At 39.2% G+C, this 18,029-nt stretch overlaps 1 protein-coding gene across 3 annotated transcripts in view; it reads right to left on the bottom strand.

Moving 5' to 3' along the window:
- Positions 1–18,029, bottom strand: part of slc25a12 (solute carrier family 25 member 12) — a 123,097-nt gene that overhangs the window by 58,659 nt on the left and 46,409 nt on the right. For all 3 annotated transcript variants that reach the window (XM_048598562.1, XM_048598561.1, XM_048598563.1), the window contains exons 8-10: positions 16,278–16,371; positions 7,169–7,253; positions 2,229–2,313 (exon numbers count right to left, since the gene is read on the bottom strand). In XM_048598562.1, the coding sequence (XP_048454519.1) occupies positions 2,229–2,313; positions 7,169–7,253; positions 16,278–16,371 (264 nt within the window). The remainder of the gene's footprint in view (positions 1–2,228; positions 2,314–7,168; positions 7,254–16,277; positions 16,372–18,029) is intronic.

Below are 18,029 nucleotides of genomic sequence, written 5' to 3'. Positions count from 1 at the left end.
ATGCTCCAAGAACTAGCTAAGGTTTCTTTGATAGCATATTGCATATCTGTAAGTGCAAATGTCAAGAAGAACAAGGGAGCAGGCGCAAGCAAATACCATCACCTAAGTGTTTTCCTCCAAATGACTCGCCATCCTGACTTGAAAATATATTGTTTCTTCACTGTCCAAATCTTGAAATTACCTCTTCCCTAGACATTCTACACCATGTGGACTACAGCACTTCAAGAACAAGGCTCATCACCACCTTCTCAAGGGTGGTTAGGGATCTACAATTTATTGGCTTTCTGAGAGAAGAAATTCCTCTTGCCTGTCTTAAATAAGAACCCCTTTCTTCGAGATTACGCCCTTTGGTCCAAGTCTCACCCACAATGGTAAATAGCTTTCCCATGTGTCCATAAAATATTGTTACTTCTTTTTGTGGTTGTGATACTTGGGTTCATTTTAAGTCTGACCAGGAACAACTGAGCCCTAAAAGCCACAAACTGAATGAGATCTGATTAAAGGTTCACTGGATGATCTGGGTATGTTGGGATTTTCTTACAAGCGGAGGTTGAGTAGGTTGGACTTGTATTCATTAGGGTTAAGAAGAATGAGAGAAAACTTTACTCAAACATAGGAGATTCTGGGTAAATGTGGAGAAGATGTTTACCCTTGTGGGAGAGACTGCAACGAGAGGGCATAATCTCAAAGAAAGGCATTACCTATTTAAGACAGGTGAGGACAAATTTCTTCTCTCAGAAGGGTACTGAATTTGTGGAATTCATTCCCGCAGAGAGCTGCGCCAGTTGGGTCATTAAGTGCAATCAAGAATCAGACAGACAGACAGACTTTTAACCTGTAAGGGAATCAAGGGTTATGGAGAAATGGCAGAAAAATAGGGCTAAAAAAATCATGTCAACCATGAACACACTGAACAGTGGGACGAACTTGATGGGGTGAACTGCCTAATTCTGCTAATTTAATGGTCATATCTTACTGTAGCCTCTTCTCATCATTGAAACTGTTGTCAGAATAGCATGCCTAACTCTGAACAAAACAAATGCAAAACTCCTGTGGCAAAGGAATAACAACAAAAGGTAACAACTTGGACAATGAATTTGACGTGACAAAGTCAGTCAGGTCAGGGACAAGTAAAGACTAAGCAAGCAGAAACAGTGAGAAACAATGGAACAAACCTTGTTAGCAGTACATTACTAGAGGTTTGACAGTCTACTGTAACTTATTGGTTTATGGCAACCACAATAGTTTTGCTTGTTTTGTGTACAAACAAGCCCTCTAATTAATATCAATGTTCCTTTCAACATCTTTTCACTCTGAATAACACAGTTAAGAGGGTAAAACGGACTGCAGCTGAATTGCATGACAAATATCTATGTAGATAATGTTCTGTGATAACTACAAGTCTGAAAGGAAATGCACCATTTCTACATTACAATACAATTCTAAATAAACATCTTGTACCTTTTCTTCAAATTCTGCTACAGCTTCTTAAATAAAATATGATCAAGTTATGATTGAACAAGAATGCGTCAAAAATAATATATTATGTTGAGAACTATTAAGACCCATTTAGATATTATAGTTGTTACAGAATGCTATTTCAAATTATAAATGTTAGTTTAAAAATTTCATCTCTACCAGTAGCATATAAAAAGTCTACATGAATGCATCTCCTGAACTTTGTTTTATCTAAATGTCAAAGCATGGTAAATAGATAGTTTGTCAAATTTAGTACTAATTCATGGAAATTCCGCTTTATCAACAATTGTTTTTCAGTGCAGAGCAGTAAAGACACTTCCAAACCTGGAGGCAGAAAATTAAACCAAAGAGAGTTTACTGTTTTATAAGTGACTTCTCTCCTATGCTACCGTGCTGCAAAATTTGAAACAGCACACATTTTAGCTTAGCCCCGAGATATTCTTTTTAAGTTCATTGTTCAAACATTTGTTTTATCTTTCCCACCAAATATTTAACACAGTTCACCGCTGGGTCCAGAAGATGAATGTAATTGTTGAGATTTTGTCCTGAAGACAGTCTGGAGCCAGAAATATTATAGCAATGCTTTGTCAGATCTTCTAATCACAAGTAAATATAAAAGGAGCTTTACAGAGCCTTCCAAATTTGGCCCTTTATTACAACAGCCTGCACCTTTGCTGATCCATACTGGTCTGACTGGATCCTATTACAATGGCCTAGGTCAGAAAACAGCACTGAGACATGTCACTCACCTCCAGCAATTGAGCCCAGAGTGAACCTGTACGCAGACTCAACAGCCTGGAGCCATATAGGCCTGCTAGTATCACTGTAAGATTGCTAGAGGGAGCAAAAAACAAAAAAGGTTGGATGTGGGGAAAGGAATGTTACTGTTAGCTTAACACTGTGGTTATACTGGTAACACAATGTTATAAACTAGCAAATATGGAAAATTGGAATTAGCTGAAATTTAAGTAATGACTAATCCTTGGAATAACTTGAAAATAATTTCATTAAAATTGCACCAATCATCTTGAACAGTTTGCTTCATACAATTTAAAACTTTTAAGATTAGTATTCAGCTGAGCACAATTTTAAAAATCCTTCAATACTAATTGCGCTACCATTTGTTAAAATAATATTTTCACATGGAAATTTCTTTAATAAATAAAACACAAATCAGCATGCAATTTTGGAATCAGATACAGCATGGCAATAAACACTAAACTTTCAAAAACTTTAGTTATAGGTTATAAACACAGTAGTTGCAATTTATACTGATACAATTAGTGGTTCATTCAGCTAATTTGTGTAATAGATTCATTCCTATCAGTTTTTAAACTGCTTTACTACTTTTTCAAATTTTCACGCCATAGAAATTTTGGAGAGACTTCAGAACCTATCATCAGTTTGATCATTAAAATAAAGGATTGCGTCTTGATGACATGATGCTATTGCAAATATGTAGTGCCTCGCATGGCATTCTTTTGTTTCATGGCAAACCTCAGAAACTGCACCAGTTGTTTGACCTGAAGTTGAATCAAAAGTAACTTCTGGTATTTCATAAATGTCTTAAGACACTTGAAAGTGCAAAAAAAATTACATTCATTATAAATGTAATGTTTTATAAAAATTATGGTGTTTTGGCACTGTGTCTTTAACTTCTGGTAAGAATGGAGAAATAAAATACTTATGTGACCTGTTCTGAATTCTGCTGAATGAACAGAAAGGCGGCCCAGTTTATTTAACTAGGAAGAAGATGCAAGATGTTCGTGCCTGTAGACAATGGCAAAAGTACTTGTATGAACAGAGGACAGACAATTTGTCTCCAAAATCCCAGAAATATGTTAGGTTTTGTACAGTTATACCAATTTAGTTTCAGGACAGAACATAGTCAGTCAGTCAATCTAAATCACAGCTAATCGCATTTCCATCTGGATACGAGTTGGATGGCACAGTGGCTCAGTGGTTAGCACCAGGGATTCAATTCTAACCTTGGGTGACCTTGTGTGTGGAGTTTGCATGTTTGCCCCGTGTCTGCGTGGATTTCATCTGGATACTCCAGTTTCTTCTCAAAGTCCAAAGATGTGCAGGTTGGATGGATTGGCTATGCTAAATTGTCTGCAGTGTGGAGGTTAGGTAGGTTAGCCAAGGTAAATGCAGGGTTACGGGGACAGGGTGGGACGCAGGGTCTGGGTGGAATACTCCTCAGAAGGGCTGAACGGTCTCTTTCCACACTGTAGCGATCCTATGATTCGCGGTGCCACAGAGATGGCCTTTAGAGGGGTAAAGTCCACAGGAAGCCATGGTAGGATCACTTACAGGGAGATTTCTTAAAATATCACGGAATCTCACAGTACATTTCAATCTACTTGCAAACAATGTTTTTCACTGTACACAAGGCAATAAATCAAATCAAACGTGGTGGGGTGAGGAACACAAGAGATAAAAGGCAACAAGTCTTCATGGCATGCCGTGCACCAACACAGCTGAGAGTGTGCACTCAGAGTGAAGAGGTCAAGTTTGCAAGAATTTAAAACGCGAATGTAAGATTCACATGATTTTGGCTAGAGGGAGGAATCTCCATGGCAACCCACATAACAGCCAGTTAGGGAATTAGAAATCGCCCAATGAGTAAAGGAAAAGAAAGCAAGCAAGTGTTCAGAAGCTAAGAATTACTTTGGATTGATTCTGGAAAACTGTGTGTCTACTTGAGGGGCAGAGGAAAGTGTAAACAGGAGGGAGATTTTAATAATGTTAAAGCATTAACAAGTGAGTTTGCTATCATTGACAGTACTTGTTGCCCACAAAATAGCGTTTAGTTCAAGTTACTTTCATCTGCTTGTTACAATAACAGGTTTAAGATTTTTCATACAACTGTTTTAAGTTGGCCATTGGGATTTTTATATTCTTCTTGAAGTTATCAGTCAATTTTGCAAGAAAAACAAGTAACGCAACAAAAGGGCAAAAAAATAAAATGGTGAATGCAAAAAGCAGGATTAATTTCTCTTTTTCTTAAAGTGTGCATTAGCCAGTTAGCTCAAATGTCTCTGCAGATAACTTGTGCTTAAATAGAGTGCCAACAGCACAGGTTTGATTCTTGTTCTGGTTGTGGTAGGCCTGAGATGTGTCCCTTCACCCTGCCAGAGTGTTGGAAGCAATGCCAAGCCTCTGCTGGCAAAAGCTGTCAAGAAAATGGCTCAGGATGAAACATCAGTAGTCAATGAATCAAGGAACTGCTTTGGAGTATATCGTGGGACAAATCATTTATTTTATCCCATTGTGCTCAGAACATTTTTATAGTACAACCAGACATTGCACTGATGTTTAAAAATCAAACTTCAAATAGTGTGTTCCCTGCATACCGCGTAGAAACATAACTATATATAGTTCCTTCAGAAAAGATCTGTTCGCAAACAATTTCTAGTCTAAGTGCAGAATATAGTACATCATTGGGAGTGGCATTGCCAACTACTTGCCCCATGTTCAGAGCCATCAGCTTCCAGGGATCCAATTTCTGTCAAACCCTCCCTCAACCTTTCCACTTCATCCTCGCTCTTTTTAAGACATTCCTTAAAAACTGCCTTAATATCACTTTTGTGACTCAGTCTCAAATTTTATTGGATAACCTTCCGGTGAAATGCTTTGGGGATGCTTTATTACATTAAAGTCATATGTAAATGACAAGGCATGCACATTTGCATTCATTCACAGCACTTTATAGTAGGACAGATTTAATAAGTGGTTAGGATTTGGTACTTTCACAGCCGCTGTGCAGGTTTGATTCCCAGTGAAGGAATTTTTGAGCAGCGTGTTGGCCGAGTAGTTAGCACTGCTGCCTTACAGAGCCATTTGAAAGTACGGTTTGAGAAAGCTGGCAAATTACACTTCTCCAGCTTTCCAGAGCCAGGTGATTAGGCTAAACTGCGACAGAATTGGAAACTGCCAAATCCTAATTTCTAATTCTGTCAAAGTGGTCACTGCATTCACTAAGCAGAATATGCAAGACCAGTAACAGAATATTGAGACTTGTTCGACATAACACCAGTGAAGACAACAATACATGCAAGATGGATGAACCAATTTGCTACCAATCTTCATTTCAATAAATTATATTTGCATAGCACATCTTCAGAGGACATTGAGATTCAGCTCAAGATAAAACAAACACAACAATAATGTTCTCAACTTGCTACACTTCTGGTCATTTACATCAGCTAAAAACATTGTGGCAAAATGCAATTAAACACCCCACTTTTTCACACATTTTTGTTGGTAGCATTGCGAGTGCTTGTCGCAGATAGCGGAGACTAAGTACTGCTGCTTTGCCTGGCCATTTGGATGAGTTCTCGGTAAAACAAATATGTCTGCACTTAACCAGCTTGCAACAATTCAATCAAATACAATACTTTGCTCACCATTAAATGGCCTACTTCTCCTTCCCCAAAATAAACTGTTTTCTTCTTTGAGCATTCTTCTGCCCTAGACAGAAAATCTTGATTCCCTGAAGCTAGATAACCTCCCACTTTAATGGACCAATTTGTTGTTCTAAACCAGCCCATTAACAACAACTTGCATTTAAGTAGCACAATTGTAGAAAAACATTCCAAGTAAGATACAGACATCTGTTATCTCTTTCACTGACTAATATTTCCCCTCTTCTCTCCCAGTTCATCCTCCACCCTCTTGATTGTATTCTCTTAAGGACTGATCAAATTCATCCTTATGGGGCAGGAAGACAGTCCAAATGACACAGGAAGTCTGACACCTTTGCCATCAGACCATCTTAACAAACAGGAAGAAAACCCACACTTAGGCCAAATAAGGACCATTTCCCACTTTCGTGGGGGAATGACCAAGTGAAAACTGGTGATCTCAAAGGGTCTGCAGTCTCCAGCAGTGGGGAGCTCTTTTTAGGGCATTCATTGCCGTGTTACGGTGCCCATTGGAAGCAGTGGCTGGCCATGTAAGAACAACACATTCATCAAGACTATCACATCTCAAGGCCTGAATCACCACCTTTATTTGCCCCTTTCTGAGGATACCAGTCATCAATGCACCCTCACTGTGCAGCTTGAGCCTGAGCACTGGCCACTGCTTGCTGTAATGTGACTAATATTGTTGGTCCTCTGAGCAAGGCAAGTATCTTCTGGGTAAGGCCATCATCTTTGACAGGGCTGGCAGCTCAGGGTCCCACTACCTACCAAAACAAAGTCAATTCCTGCAACAGTCCTGACAAGATTTCTGTCACTTCAGAAAATTTCTGGTTGATATCTCTTTGTGCAATGCAGCTGGTAATTAGCTTGGTTTGTCCCTAAAACATCCATCCAGTGCAATATTGTATGGGATACTCCATTTATTTGCATAAAGCATGTCAAAATGCCTTCTCCAAACTGCCAAACTAAACTATACCCTGATATTTCAAAGTGATTAACCATACATAGCATTTTTAAAGCAGGTCTTTAGTAAATGCAAGTTGATAGCTTTAAAGAAGCACAAATAAAAGCATCACAATACAACTATGCTTTCATAACTTTAATTTTCCTTATCAATATTGCTCAGCATCTGTATTGGAGAGTTATATTTGCCTATGAGACCATAAAACATAAGAGTCCACTACTTTCCCTTTACTTTTGCTGTTACTTTCCTCAAAGAATTTTAATAAATTTGGCAGGCACGATTTTTTCTCTCATACCTGCCTCTGGACTTCAGCCAGGTTGTATGGTAGAGCTCCTTCCTCCAGTGGTGCTATTCGTTCAATATCTGCCAGAGTGACTCGCCTGGGCAAAACAGAGAGAAGCAGCTCATTAGAAGTATAATGCATAAAACATTCAACTTGTCTTGTCCAAAATTTTCTCACAATATTCCAAGATGTCTGAAGTGAGCTGAGAAAATATGTAAGGTGAAAATCAGTGGGTGAGCAGTGGCAGACATTAATTTCATAATGCTCAGCAAAAATATGCAGAGATCTAGGTATCCAAGTCCAGTTAGTGGACAGATACAACAATCATTCAGGAAAGCTAAAAGAATGTTTTGTTTGATTATAAAGGGAATTGAATGCAAGATTAGAGGTTATGTTTCAGTGCCAATACAGGCATTATTAACATCAAACCTGGAGTAGATCATAGAATCCCTACAGTGTGGAAACAGGCCCTTCGGCCCAACAAGTCAATACTGATCTTTAGAGCATCCCACCCAGACCCATCACCCTTAACCCACTTAATCTACACATCCCTGAACACTATGGGCAATTTAGTATGGCCAATCCATACTAAACACTGTGTGCAGTGCTGGTCACCATACTTACGAAGGATCTTAATGCACTGGGAGCAGCTCAGAGAAGGTTTACTAGACTAATATCTCAAACGAGTGGATCATCTCATGAGGAAAGGCCAGACAAGTTAAGCCAGTAACTTCCAACAGTTCAGAGATGTCAGAGGTGACTTTATTGAAATAAACAAGTTCCTGGGGGGATATGATGAGGTAGGTGAGGAAAGGCTGGCTCCTCTTGTGGGTGAATCTAGAAAGGTTATAGTTTGAAAATAAGTGATCGCAATTTAGGATGGAGATAAGGAAAATTTTCTCAGTGGGTTGGGTCTTTGGAATTTTCTTCTTCAAAAGACAGTAGTTGCAGAATCTTTAAATATTTTTAATGCAAAAGGTAGATATATTCTTGATTTCCAAGGTGATCAGAGATTATCAGGGCTATGTAGGAATATAAGTTTGAGTTAAAATCAGACCAGTTATGACCTTCTTGTATGTTGGAGCAGGTTCAAAGGGCAGAGTTCTTTGTCGGCATGTTTGTCAAAATTTATACCAGTCCAAACGAATGAATCAATGAGAAGGATGAACCATGTGGTTAACAAAGGCAGTCATGGAGAGTATCCAATCAAAAACAAGACACACAAAGTCGTGAAAACTAGTGGTAGGCCAGAGGACTGGGAATTATTTTTAAGAACTAGCAGATGACTAAAATCTAATTAAAGAGGGAGAAAATTGATTATGAAAAAACATTGAGAAGAATTTAAAAATAAGCAAGACCTTGTAGCAGACCTTGTTGTAAACTAAAGAGAAAAAATAGCCAAAGTGAGTGCAGGCCCCTTGGAGGATGCAAATTGAGAATTGATAACAGGGAAATAGCAGATAATTTAAATCAATATTTTGCATTGGACCTCATGGTGGGGGCACTATAAATATCCCAATAATAACAGACAAGGTAGGTACTATTGGGAAGAAAGGTCTTGTCACAGTCACAGTTGTGAGGGACAAAAAAAATGTAACTGATCATCTAACAGGACTAAAAGGTAGACAAGTCTCAAGGACCTGATGGTCTGCTTCCAAGTGTTTTAAAAGGAAGTGGTTTCAGAGATATTGGTCAAAATTTTTCAGAACTCACTAGATTCCTATGGATTAAAAAGCTACTAATGTGATGCCCATGTTCAAGATGGGAATTACAATCCAGTTAACCTAACAGCCGTCTCTGGGAAAATGCTAGATAACATTTTTACGGAAGAAATAGCAGGGCATTTAGAAAAGCTTAACATGATCAAACAGAGTCAGCATGGTTTTGTGAAAGGAAATTTGTGTTCAACAAACTCAATAAAGTACTTAGAATAGAAACACTCAACAGAGGGGACCCATTTTCTCTCTTTCACAACTTCATTTATACTCTGAGATAACAAGGTGTAGAGCTGGATGAACACAGCAGGCCAAGCAGCATCACAGCAGCAGGAAAGCTAACGCTTCGGGTCTAGACCCTTCTTCAGAAATGGGGGAGGGGAAGGGGATTCTGAAATAAATAGGGAGAGGCGGATAGAAGATGGATAAAGGAGAAGATAGGTGGAGAGGAGGGGGTGGAGCCAGTAAAGGTGAGTTTAGGTGGGGAGTTAGGGAAAGATAGGTCAGTCCAGGGAGGACGGACAGGTCAAGGGGGCGGGATGAGGTTAGTAGGTAGGAGATGGGGGTGGGGCTTGAGGTGGGAAGAGTGGTTAGGGAGGCGGGGACAAGCTGGGCTGGTTCTGGGATGCGGTCACGGGAGGGGAGGTTTTGAAGCTTGTGAAGTCCACACTGATACCATTGGGCTGCAGGGTTCCCACGCGAAATATCAGATACTGTTCCTGCAACCTTCGGGTGGCATCGTTGTGGCCTGCTGTGTTCATCCAGCTCTACACCTTGTTATCTCAGATTCTCCAGCATCGGCAGTTCCTACTATCTCTCTTACCAATTCATTTATAGTCTGTTCTTTTCTCTTCATTATAATTAGCAACCGTGTGCACAAAACAAAAATGTTAGCTTGTAATTACAGCAAGTAATTAAAGAAGGCAATAGGAATTTTGGCCTTTATTGCTAGGAAGTTGAAGCTCAAACAGGAAAGACATGTTACATCTGTACAGGGGGAGTGGAGACATTACATCTGGAAAACTTTGTGGAATTCTCGTCTCTGTACTTTTAAAAGAAATTATGCTAGACTTGGGAGGCTGTTCACTAAAGATTCACAAGGCTGATTCCTGGGATGACAGGATTGACTTATCAAGACCAGTGAAATAGGTTATGTCATTATGCAGCAGAGTTTGGAAAAATGATGGGTGATCTTCTTAAAACTTGCAAGATTCTTAAGTGGCTTGACAGGGTAATGTTGAGATGATGTTTTCACTGATAGAGGTGCTCAAACTACGGAACAGAGTTAAAAATTACAGGGACACTTAAAACTGATGAAGAATTTTCTTCCTCCCCAGCGGGTATTAAATGGATGGAGGCTAGATCGCTGGAAGGATTTGAAGAGGAGATAGATTTTTTTCAAATTCAGAGAGTTAACAGCTACGTTGAGCCAGCACAAAAGATGAGTTGGGGCTGAGGGCAGACCAGCCATGTTCTTGTTGAATGGTGGGTCACGCTGGTGAGTTGAATTGTCTACTCTTGCTCCTATTTCATATGTACATATATTCTAACATTGAAATCAAAATCCTAATTTAAGACTGCTAATATTTCAATATGATAATAAGAGTAAATAGAATTAATTTTAATTGACAACACTATTAACTGGCAAAATTTATGATTGAATTGTTTGCTACAGACCGGACTTTCGTTAAACATGAATACAAAGCAGTTAATTGTAACAGGTTAGATTTTGCCAGTTAGATTTGATTAAGAAAGCATTATTTATAAATTTGTGATAGATCTTTGCACTGTTGTCATTTCTTTTCAAATACTGAATAGTTACAGTATTGGAGGCTATGTGGCAAAAACAACCCAGTAGGCCCATAGTCCTGCCTTTCCCAGTGTTCCCGCAAATATTTATCTTTTGTGTGTACCTCCAAGTTCCATGCACGGCAGCAACTTCCAGAACCGGAAGTCAATGCTGCAAAAGGCACTGGCATGTCAATTACTGGACACGTATTCTTGGAGTGGCTGTGCACGCATGCAGCCTATAGAATACGTTATTCCCCATAGCCTTAAAAATGTCCTTTCTAGGCAATTATCCTTTTGAAAGTCACAACTGAATTAGTCTCCAACACCTTCAAGGACAACTAGGGATCAACAGAAAAAAATGCCAGGCCCAAGCTGTGTGGAAAGCCTTTCTGAATTGTTTATTTTATGGCAAATAATTTAATCTGTGCCCCTTTTTTCCCTCAACCATTCCACCAAGGAAAGCTGTTTCCATCCAGACCAGTAATGATGTGGAATATCTCCATTAAATCTCTAAATATTCTTTCGAGAAGAATTGTCCCAGCTTCTCTAATCTATTCGTGCAGCTGGAATAATTGCCAAAAAGAGACGAAGTCGAAGTTTTTTTTTAAACCTCCAGATGGAGTATAGTTAAACAGAGTAAGCTGGAGTTGCTGAGTGAGGGAATTGGGGGAAGGAGATGCTCCTTCCTTTCTTTTTCACGCTTTTCAGCCTCCAGTATTTTATTATTATTTTTGTTCAGAGGAAGAGATTCATTGGCGAGTAACTAGTAAGCTGTTTTACTTATTTCTGTAATGAATAGTTTGCTTAGCTCAAGTATGTCAAAACAGCTCAGCCAAGTAAAATGTGCATCCTGTAGAATGTGGGAGACAATGGATATGTCACAATTACTTGACAAACAATTTCAGGAAATGGCAACACATACTGAAGCTTCAGCTTGTTTTTGCATGAGAGCAGCAGTTGGAGTCATTTTAGTGCATTCACAAAACAGAGAACAACAAAGATAGCATGTTCAGGGAGATGGGCGTACTGCAGATTAGGAATCTGCATACAGAAAAGCAATGGGCAGCTGCCTTACTGTTCGAGACAAACATGCAGGTAATGCAGATATCCAAAAAGTCAATCTTTCTTGCTTATCTTAGTCATTCTGGAGAATGTGAACCTTCGGAATTCTATCACCAGCGAGCTATGGAGGCTTAAATATTAAGAATATTCATGTCTGACACAGACTTCTACACAATAGCTTCTAGCAAGTGCAAAGGAATCATTCTGCTAGTCCAAATAATAATCTTAAATTGGTTTCCAAAGCAATTTTTGGCATAGTCAGGACTATTTAGTTGACGTTGTCCAACAGCAGAATCACAGTTAATGCTGGCCACTGTCTTGACCAATCAAAGTTGACGTGCCTGACTTAAATTTACTCAATTAATTGACGGCTCCTGTTGCATCATTATGTCAACGATAGTATAATCAATCAATGCTGTCTCACACTGTCTAAACTGTTGCTTACTTTTTAAAGTTGTTTCTCGTGCTTCAATCCTAATGATTACAAAATAGAAAGCTCAACTTCAGGTCCTAATTTAACAATGTTTAATTTTGTATTTCCAAGTAATTATTCATGACCAAAACCCCTCATCTCTTGCAATAATCATTCAAGTATTTTCTGCATCCTCTCTGATGCCTTCATATCCTTCAGAAAGCATGGTGCCCAGAATTGAACACAACTCTCCAGTCAAGATCAAATCAGAACTGTTCAATAGCTGGACCATAATCTGCTTGCTTTTATACTCAACGCCTCAGTTTATAAAGCCCAGCATCCTGTATGCCTGATTAAACACGTGCCCAACCTGCCACAGCACCTTCAATGATTTGTGTACATAAGCCCCAAGTTTCTCTTCTGCAGCCATTAAGAACTGCCTTCTTTGATATTGGTTTCAGCTGATATCCCTACCAAAGTGTCTCACTTCACAATGGTCTGCATTAATTTTCATCTCCTGTGCTCAACCATTTTATCAGCCTGTCTATATTTTCTTGAATTCTATCAATATCCTCAATTCTCATTACTTAAAAATGTTATGATGTGAAGGTGCTGGTGTTGGACTGGGGTGGACAAGGTCAGAAGTCACACGACACCAGATTTTGTCCAACAGGTTTATTTGAAATCACAAGCTTTTGAAATGCTGCTCCTTCACGCTCCGAAAGCTTGTGATTTCAAATAAACCTCTTGAACTATAACCTGGTGTCCTGTGACTTCTGACTTTAAAAATGTTATGACAGCTGCAAAGTTTGAAATTGTGCCCTGCACATCCAGTTAAAGTCTTAAATAGGCAAGGAAAGCAATAATCCTGATACTAACCTTTAGGGGAGTGCACCAATACTTTCTCTAGTCTGAAAGACAACCATTCAACAATCTCATCCCGAAACAAGATCTTACTCAGCCAACTGTTTAATTGTGTGCCCCATCCCTGTTTTACTACAATTCATTTAAGACATGTGGAAACCACCGAATAGACCAGTACTTATTGCCCAGCCTTAACTGCCATGAAGGTGGTGGTGAGCTGCTTTTATTTCAGGTTTTTGATGACAACACTTTGTGGCACTTTATCAAATTCCTTTTGGAGATCCACATTCAACTACATTATCCTCATCAACCCTTTGTAACCCCATCGAAAAACTGATTCAAGTTAAACACAATTTAACAAATCAATGCTGGCTTTCCTCATTTAATCTGCATTTATCCAAGTGCAAGTTAATTTTGTCCCAGATTGTTGCTAGAAGCTTTTCCACCATCAAAGATCAAACTTACTGGCTTGTAGTTGGTGACCTTATCCTTATAGCCTTATTTAAGCAATGGTGTAATATTTGCAATTCCCCTTCCTTCTAAAATGAGGAGTATTAGAATATTATTGTCCAGTATTTCCACAACTTCCATCCTTCCTAATGTATTAGATGGTACTCATGATCTGGATCTGTTAACTTTCAATTTGAAGTCCAACCTACCTTTCTGATACCTCTTCCCCTTCAACAACTTAAGATCAAAGTGCTTCAAATACTTCCTTTTTCAATGTTGCCTTGATATCATCATCTTTGTAAATACATAAGTGAGGCATTTATTTAGTATCACAGCCATGTGCAAATTGCCACTCGGGTCTCTATTGAGCCCGCTCCCTCTTTTACTAAGGTTATAACATTTACGTTAATAGAATACATTGAAATGCTTATAGAATATTTCTGTTCTTTTACAGCAGCTGCCATGGTTCTTCTCATGATCTCTTTGCTGTCTTTATTTCCTTTCTCAGCACCTTCCGAAATTTTTTATATTCAACCTCATTCTCAGTTGTATTACCAACTTGTCATCTGGCATCAGCATTCTCTTTCTGCTTCAATGTAATCTCCATCTCTTCGATCAACTAGGAGTTCTCGCTTTGATCGCCCTACCTTTTTCATGTGGAAACGTACCTAGATGGCGTGGAAACCATCTCTCATTAAAGGTAGACCACTGTCCCGTTATATTTTTGCCTGCTAGTCTTTCATTCGAATTAATCTAGCCAAACCCAAGAAAAATAACCCTGCCCCAATTAAATATTTTTAATCTTGAATGTTCCTTCTCCTTGTCCATACATAACCCAAACCTGGTGATATAATGTTCACTGTCCCCTAAATGTTAACCTTTTGACATGAGATCTGTGTCATTAACCTTACCCTCCAGAACCAGGTCTACTAATGTCTCCTTTCTCATTGGGCCAATTGATATTGATACAGAAAATTCAACCGAACACAATTCCTGAACTCTCCTCACTCTGTGTAGTAACGGAGTTCATCTTTATCCGATTTCTAGCTCCTACAGTTCTCAACAACTTTCCTTCAAATTCACTTTTCCTCATCGTTCCCAGAATACATCCAATATTTTAAATGGTAGCTCAATTGTTCCTTAGCTTTAACTAATCAGATTTGTGTTCTGGAGGGTTCAGAACAAGGAGTCCCTCCAACACGCAAAATTCCAGTTTTCAATTTAGCCATTTATCCTCGTTTTGCTCCTTCGAGTCTCTCCTGAACACGTTGTATCCTTTGTTGATTCAGGGCTCATTATCTCCATAACACTCATTCACACATGGCAATTTGATCCTACAAATCACTTACTGCACTCAATATACTTATGTACATACACCATGAACCTAATTTAGATCTCACTGCATTCTCTCTTACTAGTTCTTACTCAAGTATCATCTGTCTCTCCCAAATCATTGTGCATCTTAATTTTCTTTTCCTCCCTGCTTTCCTAATCCTTGCTGACATGGTTTAAAAAGCAGCAAATCACCCCATCAGGGACTCCATGTGCAGATTCCCTTTTCCCTAGAATGAATCTGAATGCTCTTTGCTGCACCATCCCTCCAAACATGCATTAAAAGTGCTATACCCTCCTATACCTCTATTTAATAGCACATAGTACTAGCATTAAGCTGGAGACCAACAGCCTTGGGATTGAGCTTACTAGTTAGCTCCCTAAAATCTCTCTGCAGCGCTCATTTTTCTTTTTACCCATCATGTTGGCACCAATATGACCCATGACTATTGGTTGCGCACCCTCTAACTCTGTGCTCCCAACCACAGAACACTTTGCAGTTACTCGGTGACATCCTTGATTATAGCATCAGGGAGGCAATATACCATCCTGGATTCATGTCTGCAGTACAAAATTCCCTACTTGTTTCCTCAAACTATAGAATCGCCAATGATTAATACTTTCTCCAAACTTCCTCCTGCTTTTTGTACAGCTGACTCAGATGTGGTGCCATTCACTTAGTGCGTCTGGGTAGTGCAATGAAAGCCATTACTCTCACCAGTGTTGAGAACTCAAAATCAATTGGCAAATGAGATGTGCTCAGGAGACTCCTGCCTCTCTGGCACTCTTCAACTAACTGGCAGTTACTCATTCCCCCTCTGTTGCACACTCAAACTGTGGGGTGATCAAATCCAGAAACAAGCTATTCACAGACTTGTAGACTCAAAATGATAGGAGTTCCTACTCGAATTCTGTAACTGGGAGCTCAAGTTCCTGCAGCTGAAGATATTTCCTGCATGTGTGGTTGCATAGCACACAAGTAGCTTCATGTGGTACCCAATAGACAAGATGTGCATTGAAAATGACCAAGGTGTCCTGTCATGTCATTATCAGGATAATTCACTTAACAGATATACTGGATCAAAATCCTGGAATGCCCTCCCTAAATGGCATTATGGGTCTATATATAGCAAATGGATTGCAGCTGACCATCACCTTTGCAAGGGCAACTAGAATAAATGCTGGCCAGCCAGCAATGCCATGAGAAAATGAAAAAGAAACTTAAGACTTGAATAAATCATCATCAGCTACCCGCCAATCAGTTGCCTCTCTATACGGGCATCACCTCATTTTATAAAGAAGATTCATTTAAACAAAACTCGAGGCTTATTTAGGTCTTGAGCCTACCCTAATGTTCCAAATTTAAAACTACCAAACAAAAATCTATTCACACTTAACTAAAGCACATCTACATCTCCCACTCTATACTTCACATGAACTGAAAGCTTTGAATATCTACAGTAAAACACAAATTATTGAATTAAAGATTAATTACCCTGTTGGACTGTACAAAGTCACAAGCTGGAAAAGGATATCAACCTCCAAAGGTGTAATCTGTCCAAATTTATTGGCAGCATGAGCAAACTCCTCTATATATCAAAAGAAAAACACAGATTAGAGATGCATTCTTCAGTACAATATCCTTAACTGTTTATGTTTAAGCATATATTGTCACTTCCAGTACAAAAGGAGGCACTGTGGAGGTTGAGTTTTCCAACTACGTTTAGTTCCACTATCTCCCATGTCTCAAGAGTTCCACTGAAGACAGCACAAAACATGTGGTTCCTTCTGACTGGCCCATTAATGGATAAAGCTGAAATCAGCATAGAGTGTATACAGCAACAAAGTATATTAGAACCAAAGAACCTGACTCCATATAGTGATTCCTCTGCATTTCTACATGTTCTATACCTTTCTTGATCTGTGCGACTCATCAATTCCTAGGGTCATGTAGTCGAGACATCAGGAAAGTGTAAAAGTTCCTATTTCGATTCAATCTTGGTATGCAAGTGTCATTAACAAGGATAACATGTATTGCCCACCTTCAGTTGACCTTAGTGACATGGCAATTAAGGGTCAACCACATTGGTGTAAGAATAGCATGACAAGTAGACCACATCAGGAGCGTCAGATTTTGTTGCCTAAAAGAACATCAGCAAATTAGCCTGAATAATCCAGAAGATTCATAGTCACTTTTATTCGTATCAGTTTTTAAATTTTCAAACTGTCATGGTGGAATCTAAACTTACCTTCTCTGAATTATTATTAGCCCAGTATTATCACAAGAAATCCATTAAGACCAGCAATCATACAACATGTGCTCTAAAAAAATGTCAGTCTAACTTGACAAAATCAAAAGCGATTCAAAGCTTTTTCTTTAAGAGCTTTTCTACTAAAACTAGATCAGTCATAGAGTTGTACAGCATGGAAACAGACCCTTTGGTCCAAATCAACCATGCTGACCAGATATCCTAAATTAATCTCGTTCCATTTGCCAGCATTTGACCCATATCCCTCTATACACTTTGTATTCATGTACCCACCCAGATGTCTTTTAAGTGTTGTAATAGTACCAGCCTACACAACTTCTGGAAGTTCACTCCACATAGACATCACCCACTCCATGACAAAGTTGCTCCTTAGGTTATTTTTAAATCTTTCCCCTCTCACCTTAAAGCTATGCCCTCTAGTTTTGGACTCCCCTACCATGGGGAAAAGAGCTTGGCTATTCACCCTATCCATGCCCCTCATCACATATAAACTTTTATAAAGTTACCCATCTGCCTCTGACACACCAGGGAAAATAGCTCCAGCCTATTCAGCCTCTCCCTATAGTCCAAACCCTCCAACCCTGGCAACATCCTTGTAAATCTTTTCTGAACGCTTTCAAGTTTCACAACATCATTCCTAAAGGAGGGAGACCAGAATTGCACGCAATACTCTAAAACTGGCCAAACTAATGCCTTGTACAGCTGCAGCATGACCTCCTAACTCCTCTGCTCAATGCACTGACCAATAAAGGCAAGCGTACCAAACACCTTCTTCATTATCCTGTCTAATCGCGGCTCCACTTCCAAGGAACAATGAACCTGCACTCCAAGGTTTCTTTGTTCAGCAACACTTCCCAGGACCTACCATTAAGGTGATTGAAAAGAGAAATTGGGCATTAGATACTATTTTGGGATCAGACAGGATTATTAACAGATGAAAGCTACAAATGGTCAATCACTGATGTTCCAATGATACG

This window comes from Rhincodon typus, chromosome 7, assembly GCF_021869965.1.
Source record: "Rhincodon typus isolate 14 chromosome 7, sRhiTyp1.1, whole genome shotgun sequence".
In the NCBI taxonomy this organism is placed as follows: Eukaryota; Metazoa; Chordata; class Chondrichthyes; order Orectolobiformes; family Rhincodontidae; genus Rhincodon; species Rhincodon typus.
The sequence above is the reverse complement of the archived record's forward strand: the minus strand, read 5'-3'. Positions and strand labels throughout refer to the sequence as shown.